Consider the following 15,897-nt stretch of genomic DNA (forward strand, 5'->3'; position numbering starts at 1 on the left):
TGTAATGAACAGACTTTCGTACGCTCTGTCATGACGAGGGCCTTGCCTTCCTCTCGACGGATTGCGTGTATCCACTGTTTTCTTATCAGAGGCGCTTTAGGAAAGTTAAAGAAAGAAACCTTTTCTCCTAATGACGATGTGTAACCTTTCTGATTGCAGTTGGGTACGCAGCAGAACGAAGGCATCGCGAAATGATTACACAACAACACAAAGTCAAAAGAACGCGTAGTCAAAACAAAGCATCAGAGGACTGATTAGCCTCGCTTCCACGCTATTAGTTCCGGGCCGTCCGAGTGGTCCGCCATATTTGCATTCGGTGTATGGTATGGAAACGATCAGATTGATCGCGCGAAAGCGAGGCGTTACCCAGAGGCCCTCTTTGTTCCAGTCTCTCTTACATCCACAGCCGCCATATTTCTTCTTCAACGTTTTCCTTATCGCATTTTGTCCGACATGGATTTTCAAAACCGCGCAGGAGGAAAAACGGGCTCGGGTGGTGTAGCTTCGTGGTCAGAATCGAATAGAGACCGTCGAGAACGTCTGCGACAGCTTGCTTTAGAAACAATCGATCTCAACAAGGTAAATATATTTCATAGTTTACGTCGTTGGTTCACAATGTGTGCACGAGCTTGTTTTAACTCGCGTGCATGGCCCACGATAGGACTTGCACGCGTACATTAGCAAAAATCTATGAGCATATGGTATGAAGAGCTCTCGACTTTACGGTTTTCGGCTTCATTATTGGTATACACATACATGTTCAACGTATTTTCAACTTTACTATTTCCACGTTATTTTGAAAGTTTACCACAAGGTAACAATATAACGATGTGATTTTTGTTGAGGTTTTCATTAATACAGTTACTGATGGTATTTTCAAGATTATTTTATTTTAAGGAGTGATGTTGAACTTATATCCTTTTTTATTTTCAGGATCCCTATTTTATGAAAAATCATCTTGGTTCTTACGAATGCAAATTATGTCTTACTCTTCACAACAATGAGGTAAGGTGTTTAGCTTCGAAGTAACTTATGTTACCTTGTTCACCAATCGATGATACTTTAATCAAGGGAAAGCTATGGAAATTTTTTCTTTGGAGTAAATTTCCATTGAAAATAATTTCACATCTGTCTTATTTGGATGTTTTAAATGGCCAGATATAATTATAATAATTAAGATCAAATGCAAATTCCACCTCCAAATATTGAGAGTTCACAAAATTAATTCCGTATCTCAGTAAATAAAATAAAGTGACTACACAAGTTCTGGTGCTACAGTTTGTCTTGCTTGCATTTATCTGCTGAAAAGTGATTCAGCTGAAAAATAGCAAACTGTACCAAATGGAAAAGTAATCTATCCATCATCACTACACTCTGAGTAACCCAGATTTATGCATTGATTGTTATTTTTTATTTTTTTAAAGGGAAGCTATCTTGCCCATACCCAAGGAAAAAAACATCAGTCAAATCTGTAAGGAGTCATGTTAATCATAGTAACTAGAAATCACATTATCCTAATACTGGAAGACATTACATAGTGAAACTGAAACAATTATTGGTGCATATGAGCAATAACTAGTGTAGGTACATGTAGGATGCAGGAAGAATGAAAGTCTGCCTTGCTGATTGAATAAATAGCTGACATACTGTACATGTAGAAATACATCCAGATTAACAATTCTTAGAATAACATTCATGACTTAACTCCATAGGGCTCGTCGAGCTGCTAAAGAAGCAAAGGAGGCCCCAGCTCAACCAGCACCTGTGAGTACCTAATGTTGTGACACTTAATAAGAGTCAGCATGTAATTTTCTAATAACTGAGTCGTCCATGATCAATCCTTTAACTCCCAAGATCTGATTGTTGACTCTCCTCTCTAGCTGATGCACATTCCATTGTAAATTGGTTACAAGAATTTGATTTTAGATCAAGATAACAACTTCTACCTGATAAGTTTGAAATCCTCAATACCTGTTAGCAGGATAATGTATAGATTTAGTCACTACCAGGAGTATAAGGGTTAAAGTACTACATTATTTTATTTGTTTAATTATATTTGGTTTTAGGTATCATTTACTTTTACCTTAGATAAATTTGATGTGGATTTTGACCATCTTTTTTATCCTGATGTGTTTTATGTTTCAATTGTTTTATGCAAACATGCAAGCTGCCATATGTAAACTGTAATTCATCCTAAAACTTCACATTTTAGACTAAATCTGTGCTCCCAAGGGTGATTTCCTTGTTTATCTAGGCCCTTATAGTTATTTGGGACATCCATTGCTCTCCTTTTTTTTTGATAATTGTTCGTCAAACTAGGAAAGGGATGCTTGGGTACAAAGTAAAGTTGTTGTTTCAAGAAAAAAAGGCATTTTGTTTAAAGTTTGTAAATTACCTTTTTATTTTTTTTACAGGAAAAACCAAGAGTATCTGTTAAAAAGTTTGTTAAAATTGGTCGTCCTGGCTACAAAGGTATTAGAATATGTTTATGTTAAAGTTTTAAAAATTTGGCTGGGTTTATTTTTTTTTTTTTCAAACAAGTTGTAACTTTGGTTAGGAGCTCTAGCAATGTTTTGTGGATGAAGGAAAATTCAAATTCAACAAATTCAAAATCTTTTTATATTTTGCTAACACCTTGCTGTATTGTTCTTTTCCTTTCCTGTAATAAGTTACAAAGCAGAGAGATCCCGATACTGGACAGCATAGTTTACTCTTTCAGGTAATATGTGTGTATCTTTGTGGACATACTTTCATTGCCGCTGTAAACAATGAAAGGTTTATTTAATATCTGATGCATCAAGGAAACCACCAAGAATGCCACTAAGTCAGTGTACAAATTGAAAATAAAATAAAATACTAGCACAGAGAGATTTGATCAGACAATTTTTTTATTAATTGTTTCATTCTACACAATTTTTCCTTGAGCATTTTCACACTGGTTTATACCACTCTGTGGTGTATTTTCAGACAAAAATAATGCATTACAAAGCATGTGAGGGCCTGTAAAATGAAAAACTGTATGGGAATGTGGGGGGGGGAGGGGGTGGTGAGATGGGAAGTGAACTCACAAACCCACAGCCCTTTTAAGGGTTATGGCCTTTGGTGCACTGATGTTATATGACAATATCAATCAAATATTTATATCAAAACTTGTTTACATTGGTTAAATTTGACTGAAAAAACTCCAAAATATCTCGAGGTGTTTAAAATCTCACTTCATAAGTTTGCTCAAAAGCTTCCAAACAGTCATAGACAGCTCCAGATTGATGGTAACCATCCAATATCACATAATACTAAACACCTTCAACAGGCAGTCTACAAGAAAAATACAAGATAACTTCCTGTGTGTAATAAATTTTGATATGCACATTTTCTCAAATTTTGACACTATATGTGAACCAGGCTTAAGACCCGAACCTTTCTTTGCCTGGCTGAGCCAGATTCTATTTTTTTCCATTGGTACATCACTTTTTGACTTGCAGTTGCTTTTAGTAATTTCTTTGTAACTTCATGATCTTTGTGTAGAAATTTTTCTTCTGCTTGCTGTTGAAAACAAACCTGTTTCCTGCCTCCAAATGCTGAATGCAATTTAAGTGATCACAATTTCTTTTTTTTATTTTAACTGAGTGAACTTGAAAATGTATTCAGCAGTGAATTCCTTAAGTGTTATTTATTGGTGGAATCCCAGGAATATTCCCTTCATTACTGATGCATTCAACCACTATGTTTAAATAAGATAATGGAATTAAATCAATCAGCCAATGAATTTTAAGAAGATAATAATAATAATAATAATAAAATCTTTATTACCGTGTCAATGTATTTAGCTCATAGAGCTAATTGGGGACACCTACTATTACTAAATTAATAGAAAAAACTATGTACAGTATCATAATAAGTAACAATATAGCCGATAAACTATGCATTAAAATTTAAAAAAAAAAAGAAATATTAACAATGTTCAGATAACATAAAAATACTTGTACCATGCAGATAATTAAAAAAATCACGTGCTGCAAAGATTGCAGCAGTTGCCACTGTCTTCCACTAGGCTGACCAGGTCAACTCTACGGATTCTAGTTTTAAAGATACTAAGGCTTGGTAGTTCACGCATACCATTTTCTAATTTGGACCAAATATATGGTCCTTGATACCTTAGTGTGTGTTTACCATAGCGTATAGTGTTAAATCGTGGTATTTCAAAGTCACTATTCCTAAGGTTATAACGAGTACCCTTTCGAGTAAATATCTTAGATATGTAGCTGGGTACTAGATCGTTCTTTACTTTATACATTAGTATTGCTATGTCCTGTAAGCGTCTATTATGAAGCGTAGGTAACTTAGCACGCTTAAGAAGTTCCTCATATGTCTCTGTTGTTGTTTTGAAGACCGCACGCAGGGCTCGCTCTTGGATACGTTCGATTTTGCGCCCATCTGAAGATTTACAAAAGTTCCAGACTAAATGACAGTATGTTAAATGTGGCATTATAGCTGTTTTATACAGTATGAGCTTAGCTTGGCATGGTATTAGGTTGCGCAAGCGCATGAGGACTCCTACTTTCTGGCTGGCTTTAGTGCATATTTCGCTAATGTGTTGTGTAAAGTTAAGGTTCTTGTCTATATTTACTCCTAATAGCTTGACTTCTAGTAACTTGTAGTCATGAATGTTTTCCAGGTGGATTACCCAGAGATAGCAGAAGGCATCACTCCAAGACACCGTTTCATGTCAGCCTATGAACAGAGAATTGAACCTCCTGACAAGGCGTGGCAGTATCTCCTGTTTGCAGCAGAGCCGTATGAAACAATAGCATTCAAGGTGATTACTTGTTTTAGCCTTTTGATGATCTCTCTGTTTAACTTTACATCATGTAAACTAAGGTCCACCCTCACCCACAAAATTATGCTTCATGATTGGTCAATCATCAGTTAAATTCTTTTTGGACAATGGGTCAAATAGAGATTTTGAATTGTTTTATGGATATTAATTTTTTTTCATCACAGATTCCAAGTCGGGAAATCGACAAAGATGAAGGGAGACTTTGGACTGAATGGAATAAAGACACAAAACAGGTCAGAACATATTCAGCATGTAATTATTATGGGAGGAGATATCATATTAAGGTTAAATTACATGTATCTATGAACTGTAATACACTGTAACACCGATACTGTAGTTCATAAAAGTGTGCAATTTAAGAATTAGGAGACATTGATCAAATGGTAGTAGCAAGGAAAGGAAAAGGCATAGCTAGAGGGCAGGTTATACCACCTGGGGGCATAGTTGGGACTCATCTTAAGATACATGTGACCCTTACTTATGTTAAGAAATACTGATGATTTGCCATTATGAAAAGATCTGGTATTCCTCCAAATACCAGCATTGGAAACAACTCTCTTCCCCCCCCCCTCCTCCTCTCTTTCCCCCACCCCCCCCCCCCTTGCAGAAAATCCTGCTTACACCCCTCAGACTCTTATCAATACTGGACTTCACTACCTTAAGTTTGAAACTCAATTTACTGTAAAGATATTAAAGTTAGGTTAGATTAGTGGAAGTTTAGCTCTTCCACATGGCTGATGGCAAATGAGGGTGAAAAGTAAATCTAAGAAAGCTAAGTAACTTGTGTTGTCTGGTTCATGAGACCCATCTTCCATTCATTGGGGTTTGTTTCCATTTTAAGTTAACAACAAGTTTGGTCCTGCAAAAAAAAATATTATCAATGAACTTTATTGTACATTAAACCTAGGAATTTTGTAGCCAAGGGGTTTTCATTTTAGGGTTTCCTGTATGGTTTAACATTAAAGTTAACTCTCTGTTCTCGTTTCTTACAGTTTTTCCTTCAGTTTCATTTCCGGTTGACTCCCATTCAAATTCAACAGCAACAGCAGAAGAGAAGTGTCAATCAGCCAGGTGTGCCACCAGGTTTAGCCCCACCTCCTCCGAGGAACATTCCATCTGCCAATCCACTCAACCCATTTGCTCAGCGCTGATAAGCTATGTTGTTTATGTTAACTTTGTAGGACCATGCTTTCTTTTTGACACTTTGAGTTTGACTAAAGAGTAAAATTGATTTAGGAGACTCTTAAATACTATCATCTATGTAATAAAGTGGAATTTACAACTTGGGAAGGTTGTGTCTCTTTGGTTTCAACAGAAATTCTAAGCCTTAAAGTAAACACTCCGGTAAGCCCCCCACGGAAGAAGGGAAGGGGGATGGTTAAGGGCCTTGAAGAATGAGGTGGCATTTTAAGAACTCACAAAGCATTACAACGCGAGGTATTCTTTTCTGATGAATTCTTACCCAGTCTCAATGCACACGGTAGGGTATGTTGCTCTTTAATTGTAAACCCACGAATTTTAAAGCATTGTATTGCCATCGAACGAAACTTTATCATAGGATCCACACAGTTTCCAATGCACTTTTGTTGAATAACACTATTATCAAGCTGTGCGTACGGCCCCGCGAGATACGGAATGGATGAAAAAGGACATGCATTGTTAATGAATGGGTTAAGATTCGAATCGAACGGCAAAACATTTTGCTTCAGGAAATGAGGTTATCTGGCTTGAGCAGGGAGTTTGGCTCACGAGACAAGAGTGGTTACAAATGGGGGTATTACAAGGGAGCAAGCTTTAGAAGCGCTTATGATATTTTAAATCACTGGAGTGCTCAAAAGGAGGCTTTCTGTGTTTGAGACAACAAACCCTTTTTAAAACAAAAAGCAAATAATCACCGAAAAATATAGAGCAACTATTGTACAGCAATCAACAAATGTCTTTAATCTTTAATAGGGAACAAACTTACGAAAACAGATAATAAAAGAAAAAAGCCTAAAAGTAAATGTACAGTCTCCAATAAAGTAAAATGATTCAATTAGCCAGATTTTTCTAGAAAATACCAGCAGCAGATAATTGACTAATTTTTTGGATACAAATTGATACTTTCTGTTATCTCTTTTTTTGGTTGTTGACCAAGTTTTTTTACCCAATTTCAAATCAGCAAATAAAACTAAAAAAACTAAAAAATTCAGACGCATTTTTTCGATACTTGATTGAAAGTGGAAACCAATACGCTGCAGAGTCCACTGAACTTTTAATTAATCTTGAAATCACTTCCGTCTATTATAATTTTAACAAAGAAATCAACAGACAATCAACTAATTCTTCAAATGACCAAATCAAAACCCCCACATCGATCGACTAATATTTCTTGTCAAAGTGAATTAGCAAGTTTTGAAATGACGTCACCACAGTAACTCTAAATTGAGCAGCCTGAACCTGATTTAGAACACTCTCGGCGTTCTGTCAATAACTTTTTAGTCGAGGTTATCGTTAGCTGAGCTGTCAAATCAAGTCAAAAAGGATTAAAATGTTCCAAGCTCTGGGATCGAACAAATACCTGATTTTCTTTTACATTATTTCCTGCAAACTCAAAACAACCTTAACTCCTACACTGTTCCTTACTATACGATATAATACGTAGATGCAAGTGTAATAGTTTCACTTGTTTCGCCATTCAAAGTCTTGTAATAGATCACAGTCGTTGTTGCTTTAAGATTGTGCAATTTACTTCCAAAGAGGAGAATGGTTAGGCGAGTAAGGACTATTGATCAAGCCCCTAGAGGTCAAAGGGAACGCTCCCTTAACGCGCCGTATGGTGGATTCTTTTCCCATCTGTGGCTCAGCTCGTTGTAATGATAAACTTTCCATCAAGCACTCCAACGCTGTTCTATTTATATCCTAGTATTACAAATTAAGCCATGAATCACTGGCGACCCAGTGATAGTCTTGTTTCTTTACAAAGGTCAGGTGGTGTCTCGGGAAAACTAGATCTTGTGAGAAAAAAATACCTGGAAAACAAAATTGCATTTCATTTTAATATTCCGCATTAAAAATAATAAATTCAATGATCATACTATTAAGTTACATGTATTCATTAATTTATTTATGAATCAATATATTTACATATTTATTTATCTTCTTATTTATTCATTATTTCTTTATTTCCTTAAAATTCAATTAAGAAAAATCACTGTTATCATTGATTGAGTTATATTTTTATTTCTTTATTTCATCTTTTATTGATCAATTATTTTTGTTTTTTTTTAAGTTATTAGGTATATTTTTATTAAGGTATAATTTAAAAAGAACTGTCTACAACAGTGTAAGTAGACGCTTATCATAGTGTTGGTGTGACAACTGAAGACAAGACTGGACTGAACTACATTTAAATTGGACTTAAATGTGGGCTTTTCCGAATGGCACTTCACTCGACTGGATGGAACTGCAACACACTAGGTTGTTCCTAACTTGACTGAGTAGGACTGCATTGCGCTACACTGGTCAGCATTTGGTTGTTCTGGACTGGACGGGGCGGGTCTGGGCTGAGCCGAGCTGAGCTGTTACGGATTGCACTGCTCTGCTCTGTACTTGACTGGACTAGAATCGACTGTAGTTGACTTATAATGGACCTGGGCCATGCCGAATTGAAATGCATTTAACTAGAAGGGACTGAATTGAATTGGACGGGGCTGAACAGAATTGGACGGGGCTGAACAGAATTGGACGGGAGTGAACGACATCGGACTGGACACCATTGAATGGACTGGACCGGTTTAAAGTGGACTGGACTGCAAAGGGCTGGACTGGACTACACGTCAGTGGACTGTACTGGACTTGACTGGACAGCACTGCACCTCACCAGACTGTCTTAGCCTGACTACACTACACTACACCCCAGCAGACTGATCTGCACCGAACTGCATTGCACGTTTCCAAATGAAACTGAACAAGACTGTACTGTATTGCACGTGAATGTAATCCACAGGACTAGATCACACAGCAGAGCTTTGCACAGCACTGGACGTAACTTGGAAGGACTGTTCTGGATTGCCTAAACTGCAATGGAGTTGACAGGACTATATTAAATAACACTTGAATTATATGCCAAAGACTGCCAATAAAGACTGATAATCAGTACTGCTGTTTTGAGATAAGAAACCGATTCAAATTATAGTATGAAGCTAGTCTCAGTTTCCATTATTTGAGATAATTCGTGTTTTGAGCATACGAACTTTAACACTAGAAATTGTGTTAGTTGTCCTTGAATTGTCCCATAACTAAATATTTAAATTTAATCGTCATCTGTAACCTTTCTGATGGGTTGCTGCTTAGGCCTTGTTTAAAAGCACTAGATACTGAAAGTTTTTCTCCACTGGAAACAGAAAGCTGTCAGGAGACAAAATAGTGTTGAAATATTAAACACGTCACATTGTGAGTTGTTAAACGTCGTCATCAAACCAATGAGTCGGTAAGCCACCTAACAAATTCTTCAAACAGAAAATTTCAGATAGTCCAGAACTAAGAATAATATTACAAATGATTTTACCTATCAAGCGTTCGATGCACTACTTCTTTATGACGTGATCCGAAGTGAGCCACCAGGTCATGCTGAAAAGAAAGCATCTAATAAAACCTGTTGCAACCAAAACATGCTGGCCTTACCTTTTTCAGATGACCTGTAGTGCTGATCGACGACAACTTTTTACTCCAACTGCTTTATGCAACGCATCCGGGTTTTCCTATCTGCGAGCAAACCCATCTTACACAGGTTAGTATCACAACGTTCTAATAATTTTTTACTTACCTTCTTAGTGATGCAAAGTGCCTGAAAATGGGCTTATCTTGAGCTGCAGAAATTTAAAATGTCTCAAGCTCTCAAATCAAAAAAAAGATGCCTGCTTCTCTTTTATGTTCCCTCTAGCAAACTCGAGACAGCGTTAACTCCTGTACTAGACTAGACTATACTATACTATACTATACTATACTATACCATACCATACCATACTATCACTACTCAGAAATTTAACGTACCTGTGGTTGTGTCCTAGCTATGGATTCTCCTGGCAGTTGTAGCTCAGCTTGTTATGACTATCTTTTCATGAAGAACTCCAGTACTGCTCTTCTGATATCCCAGTGTTACAAATTTAGCTATGAATCACCGGCAACCCTGTGATTGCTTGTCTTTCCAAAGGTCAGCTGGTGTCTTGGGAAAGCTGAGTCTTGTGAGAAAAAAAAACCTGGAAACTTTTAAGAAAACGTCGCATTTCACAAGAACACCTTTTTTTATTTAAGATTTTCTAGCTATGTTCTTTATCATCTGTTTAAGAGCACTTTTGTTGGAGGACGACAGTCTGCTTTGACTATCATTTACTTCCATTACGACTGGAGACTGGACTGGACTACACTTGTGATTGAACTTGAATATGGGCTTTTCTGAATGGCACTTAATTCGACTGGACGGGACCATACTGCACTACGTTTTACGTGACTCGACTGAGCCGTAATGCAATTCGCTCGTCTCGACAGCGGTTGGCTGTTCTGGAATGGACGGGACTAGACTGTGCTGTTACGGATTGCACCGCTCTGTACTTGACAAGACTAAACTCGACTGCAGTTGGCTGTAAGGGGCCCAGGCTGTTCCGAATTGAAATGCACTGCACTGTACTTGATTGGACGGGACTGGTCTGGACTGAACGGGAACGGACTCTAATGAATGGACTGCATTGCACTGCAATGAACTGGACTGCACTGGGCTGAACTACACTAAAGTGGACTGGACTGGACGGCGCTGCACTTCACTAGAATGGACTGTCTTAGGCTGCGCTTGACTTCCCCCGACTGCACCGCGCTGAAGTACCCTGGATTGATCTGCACTTCACCGGACTGATCTGCACAAAGCTGCACTGCACGCTCTTCTTTTATATCCCTTCTCGCAAATTGGAGACAACTTTAAATCCAATACTATGCTATACTATGTAGTACTTGTGTTAGCAGAAGACAATCCGCTTCGACTAGCTTTTAATCCATTACTCAGAAATTTAACGTACCTATGTCCTAGCTTTGGATTCTCCATGCCACTGTTACTCAGCTTGTCATGATTATCCATACCACTCCTGCTCTAATGATATTCCAGTGTTACAAATTCAGCCATGAATTAGTAGCGACCCTGTGATTGCTTGTGTTTTTAGCTGGTGTCTTGGGAAAACCAAGTCTTGTGAGAAAAAAATACTTGCAAACTTTTAAGACAACGTAGTACTGTATTTTAATATTCTGCAAAGAAGATTGTTTATACATTGTATTTATTTATCAATTTATTTATTTATCAACTTATTTATTTATCAACTTATTTATTTATCAACTTATTTATTTATCAACTTATTTATTTATCAACTTATTTATTTATCAACTTATTCATCTATCAACTTATTTATTTATCAACTTATTTATATATTTATTCATCTCCCTATTTATTCATTATTTATTTAGTTCATCAAGAATTTATCAATGTTATTAGTTATTAATATACGTTTTATTTCTTAAATTCATATTTTATTGATCAATTGTGTTTGCTTATTTAAAATTATTTGGTTTACTCTAATTAAATTATTAAGCAAACAAACCCATCTAAAACAGATCAATATGCCAAAATTATAAGAATTCCTCACTTACCATATCAGTGATGCACAGCCTCTGAAAATGGGCTTATGTTGAGCCGCAGATATAGGAAATTCAAAGTAAAAATGCTAAAGAGTTTTGACGAGTCCCCAAAAATGGACAGAGCGAAGTTTTGCAATCTTAAACCTGAAAGCCGCAAGAACAGTTTGCACGCGACAATGGATGACTCTGGCTAAACGTCAGACAACTACCCAACCCTCCGAAAATGGGCGAAAGCACAGTTAACACCAAGGTGACTTTGCTTCAGAGGCTTTTTCATTGGCAGATTGGAAAGTCATTAAAAACAATCCAGTTCACGAGTCGAACAAATGCCCCGAAATTGACAATTCAAGCCTCCGAAAATAGGCCAGTATACAGCTCCTGCAGTTGAAATTGCGCCAGTAAGATTTAAAACTAGTTTCTTAATAATAAAAGACAGGGAGACGCTCCTATTTTAACTCAATTCTTGAGACAGAAATTTACAGAGAGCGCCTCGAAAAATATATCACATAAATTTGTGTATCCTAATAATAAAGAAAAGAGCACAGAGACAATCGGGTTTGGCATTCTATTTTCTATTACCATATTACATCAATAAATTAAATTAGATTTTTCAAATTTACTCCACAGAACCCAGCAGGAGAGGACGCGCACCCTAGATGAAAAATTTGGCGTCCTCTAAACTCCGAATATTCCGTGTCAGCAATATCGACATCCCGATCATTTGAACACCCATAGTGTACCAGACGGTGCTTTCGCTTTTATATCAACTTGTTAACAACTTTCAGTCGCTTCCCACAGCCTTTGTATTACGAACTGAAAATCCGAACAAGTTCCGAAAGGCTGAACGAAAAGCCGAAGTGAAATTCAAACCGAAAGTGAAGCTGAACTCCGAAAGCAACACGATCTCAATTTTCATTAATACGTGCATAATCTCTTCTCAAAGGCTTATTCTCAATTCTAATTAGCTGTCATAGCTGAATTGCTTAGATCCGATCTCTTATAATAACGTGAAAATCTGGTTGAACCTTCGAGCCAAACTTTTTTTTAAAGTTAAACAGTCTTACTCGATCACCGTGTTAGAGATCCTTCAATCAAGTGAAACTGGAAATGTAATCGGCCGTAGTCGAAGTAACTATGGGGAAGATGCGCGCTTAAGTCGATGAGCAGCCGATGAACACCGAAAGCCCTGTTGATGAAGAGCCGAAGTATAAACGAAGCCTATATTGTGCAAACCAAAGAAGCGACGAAGAAGAAACGATCCAAACCGAAAATATGCTGAACAGCATTCGATTTAAAAAAAAAATCTAAAGAAAAAAATTTGGAGGGAGGACCTCGCCCAACCTCAAGGGGACCCACTAACTAAGTTAGCTAAAGTTTTTACTTTAACTTCTTCGAGCCGAATCAGAAGTATGACAACTTCTAGTAGAATTTGGATTTTACAGTTTGACCAGCGCGCCATTTATCAACCCCCTCTTCATCCCAACCCACAAAGAATCTTACTAACCGGCCAGACATCAGCGTCTTCTAACTGATTTATTCCCAGCCTCCACGTATGCAACAGAAAGGGAGAGAAGAAAAATCCAATGGAGCGTTGGCCCTTTTCTTCACCACGCTTTCCCGTCCATATGCGAGTTGTATTGGTAACTAGAGTCAGCACCTGTCTTGTGATGACGGACTGGACCACATGGAAAGGAATGGCGTGGACTTGACCGGGCCGTACAGGACTGCATGGAACTGGACTTTGAGTTTTGGACTAAATGCACGATGAACTGGACTCGCTAGACTGGACTGAGCGGTGTTTGGACTGGAGTGTGTCGTATAAGTCTAAATGAGAAAGATATTGTGAAGTTTATATGAAATAATTCATTTTTGTACTGCGGTTGTAGATGAAAGTGAAATGTGATCATCGCAGTAAATTTTCCAATTTAAGCAATTGGAAAGAAGAAGCCTGAAAAAAATCAGGGCTTCAACGGGATTCGAACCCGTGACCTCCGCGAATACCGGTGCGATGCTCTACCAACTGAGCTATGAAGCCACACATTGGGAGCGAGAAAGATATTGTGGATATTTTAAAGAAATAATACGTGAAATCATCGTGGCCCATAGTGGAAGGGGAAACATTGCAAAATAATCATATTCTGAGTTCGCAACCATCGCGCATGTCAGAAGAACTAAACAGGAATTTTCTGTTAAACACATTTTACTGAAACATTGAAAAACTTGTGAATAAAGGGGTAAGTTTCTAAAGAAACTGTGGTGCTGCGTCGGTGGGAGAGTATAGTAGGTAATTTAGTGTTAACAACTGGGTTGAAAACGTAAATTAGCCACCGTAAAGGGTAAAAAAGCTGACGTTTCGAGCGTTAGCCCTTCGTCATCGCTCTGACGAAGGGCTAACGCTCGAAACGTCAGCTTTTTTACCTTTTACGGTGGCTAATTTACGTTTTCAACCCAGTCATTGAAAAACTTGGTTGGTCAACAAGGGTAAATTTAAAACATTTTACCAGAGTAACCCTCAGGAGTAATAAGATTGGAAAAACTGTTTAGTTCGAGTCACTCCTTAACCCTTTACATCTTTACATCAGTGTTTTTATCCTCAATACTGTTCTCTACAAATTTCTTAGGGAGAATGTGTTTAACTTTCATGAGCTTCGTTTGTTGGTGATTATTTCCTTTCTTCTTATGTGTGTGATCTTAATTTGTGATGGATGGGTAACAATGTCAAGAGAAATTAAATGTTAGTAACTCCTAGATTTTAAGATTACCAAAAAATGACTAATGTCTGAGAGCGAAACCCCCTTCAAATTTCAAAATATCAGCTTGGTCTGGAGTCATGAACATAAACATCGAGGCGTACCTTTAATTTTTCCATGCGAAATTTGGAGAATCTTGACGTAGAATTAAATTTAAATTTCAAGCCCAGAAAAGAGGCAAACAAACAGGCAAATTAAATCTTAAGCAAATAGTGGAGATAACAGCCAATCATGTAAACAAGATTTGAATTTATAAAAACTGAGATAAGAAAAGGGCTTTTTGTCGTTAATGCCCGAAAATCAAGACTTGCTTTGAAAAAAAATTGTTTCGTCTAAAATATCAGGATTTACAAGCCTTCTTTGAGTAAAGAGCGTATTACTGAAATTTTTATCATTCAGATGATGTTTCGATTGAAAAGAAAAAAAAACACAAGTGTGAGCCTAATTTTTTTACTTTTCATAACGAGCGGTTACCTCTTGAACTCTAAGAAGTAATTAACATGAAACTTCTCCCTGTATTATTTATACATTAGCCAGCAAACAGGTTCAATGAGATATTGATATACATTCAAATTTATCTCGTAGAAGTTATCTTGATCTGATATCAAATTCCTGTAACTAATTGGAAGGAAATGTTTAGCAGCCAAAGGGGAGAATTGACTGATCTGGAAGCTAAGGGTTGACAGGGTTGCTTAGGGTTGACAGGAAGGAAATTCTCAGAATCTGCTTAGGAAGTCAATTGAAATATTTCCTTAATTCACTCGTCATCATATAGGCTATATATTACGCACAATGTTTAAAACTAATGCCTCCATAAACAAGCTATAGATATATTCACTATCAAAATTAATATGCGTAACTTGATTAAGACACTTAGTTTCGCTTCAAAGTTGTAACTTATTAAAATTTTAAGAGCACAAACCACACTTTCGCCACATAACGCGGAATTTCAGCAAAGAAGATGAAAGATTAGAAATGGTCCTCCGCGCGACAACAGTTTCAAAGAAGAATTTCAAGAAAGCCGATTTTGTAAAAAAAATTATGCAATAGAATTTGTACTACTGAGTAATGAACAATTTCTGGGCAGAAACACGAGCGACTGAAAAGAATTAAAGGATTTCATGAAACGAAGCTTCGGCCTAAAACCCCTCTTGAATTTGTAAATGGCTTAGCTTCCTTTTTGAATTAGTTTACACAGTTTTACTTGTTTATATAAGCATCGATAAACACTTACCTGCTTCCGTCCGTTGCCAGAAATGATACGTGAAGTTCGACGAAACGAGAAACGAAAGAATCTTCCAAATCTTCCAAAGGAGAGATCACTTCTCTAAGCTTGTGATAATTTCAGAAAGGGCGCCGTTTTAAACTTATGCGTACACGTGGTTTATTGAGCTCTCCCTGAATGGCTCGTTTAACTGCAAGGGTTTTTAGCGCGCACGATTTTTCTAATTGGCACCATTCATTAGAGGCATGATATGGTAAACGCAAACGGAAAATTAACATTTGGGTTCCCTCATTTTTCTTCCGAGACAGAATAAAGAAGGGCCTTGCAATGAGTGCAAAAGTTTTGCCAAAAATGCAAAAACTGAAAGGGTAGTAACAAAACTTCAATTTTTGTCGTAGTCGTTCGTCGTGGGTTATTGAGCTCTT

At 37.2% G+C, this 15,897-nt stretch overlaps 1 protein-coding gene and 1 pseudogene across 1 annotated transcript; one reads left to right on the plus strand and one right to left on the minus strand.

The window, feature by feature from the left end:
- LOC149039525 (uncharacterized) overlaps positions 1 to 307 on the minus strand; it is a 1,225-nt pseudogene extending 918 nt beyond the window's left edge.
- Positions 308 to 386: 79 nt separating this feature from the next.
- Positions 387 to 6,124, plus strand: LOC149039526 (splicing factor 3A subunit 2-like). The gene is made up of 9 exons (XM_089181843.1): positions 387 to 579; positions 934 to 1,005; positions 1,425 to 1,471; positions 1,713 to 1,764; positions 2,415 to 2,472; positions 2,670 to 2,719; positions 4,676 to 4,816; positions 5,002 to 5,070; positions 5,830 to 6,124. The coding sequence occupies exons 1-9, from the start codon at positions 454 to 456 to the stop codon at positions 5,986 to 5,988; spliced, it is 774 nt and encodes a 257-aa protein (XP_089037969.1). The 5' UTR covers positions 387 to 453; the 3' UTR covers positions 5,989 to 6,124.
- Positions 6,125 to 15,897: the final 9,773 nt, after the last annotated feature.

This window comes from Pocillopora damicornis, chromosome 9, assembly GCF_964200805.1.
Source record: "Pocillopora damicornis chromosome 9, jaPocDami1.2, whole genome shotgun sequence".
Lineage (NCBI taxonomy): Eukaryota > Metazoa > Cnidaria > Anthozoa > Scleractinia > Pocilloporidae > Pocillopora > Pocillopora damicornis.

Bases quoted from the DNA above. Each gene is read 5' to 3' on its own strand.
- LOC149039526 (XM_089181843.1), top strand. From the start codon at position 454: ATGGATTTTCAAAACCGCGCAGGAGGAAAAACGGGCTCGGGTGGTGTA. The intron at 2,473-2,669 runs GTATTAGAATAT...TCCTGTAATAAG, and splicing joins TGGTCGTCCTGGCTACAAAG to TTACAAAGCAGAGAGATCCC. The intron at 2,720-4,675 runs GTAATATGTGTG...AATGTTTTCCAG, and splicing joins AGCATAGTTTACTCTTTCAG to GTGGATTACCCAGAGATAGC.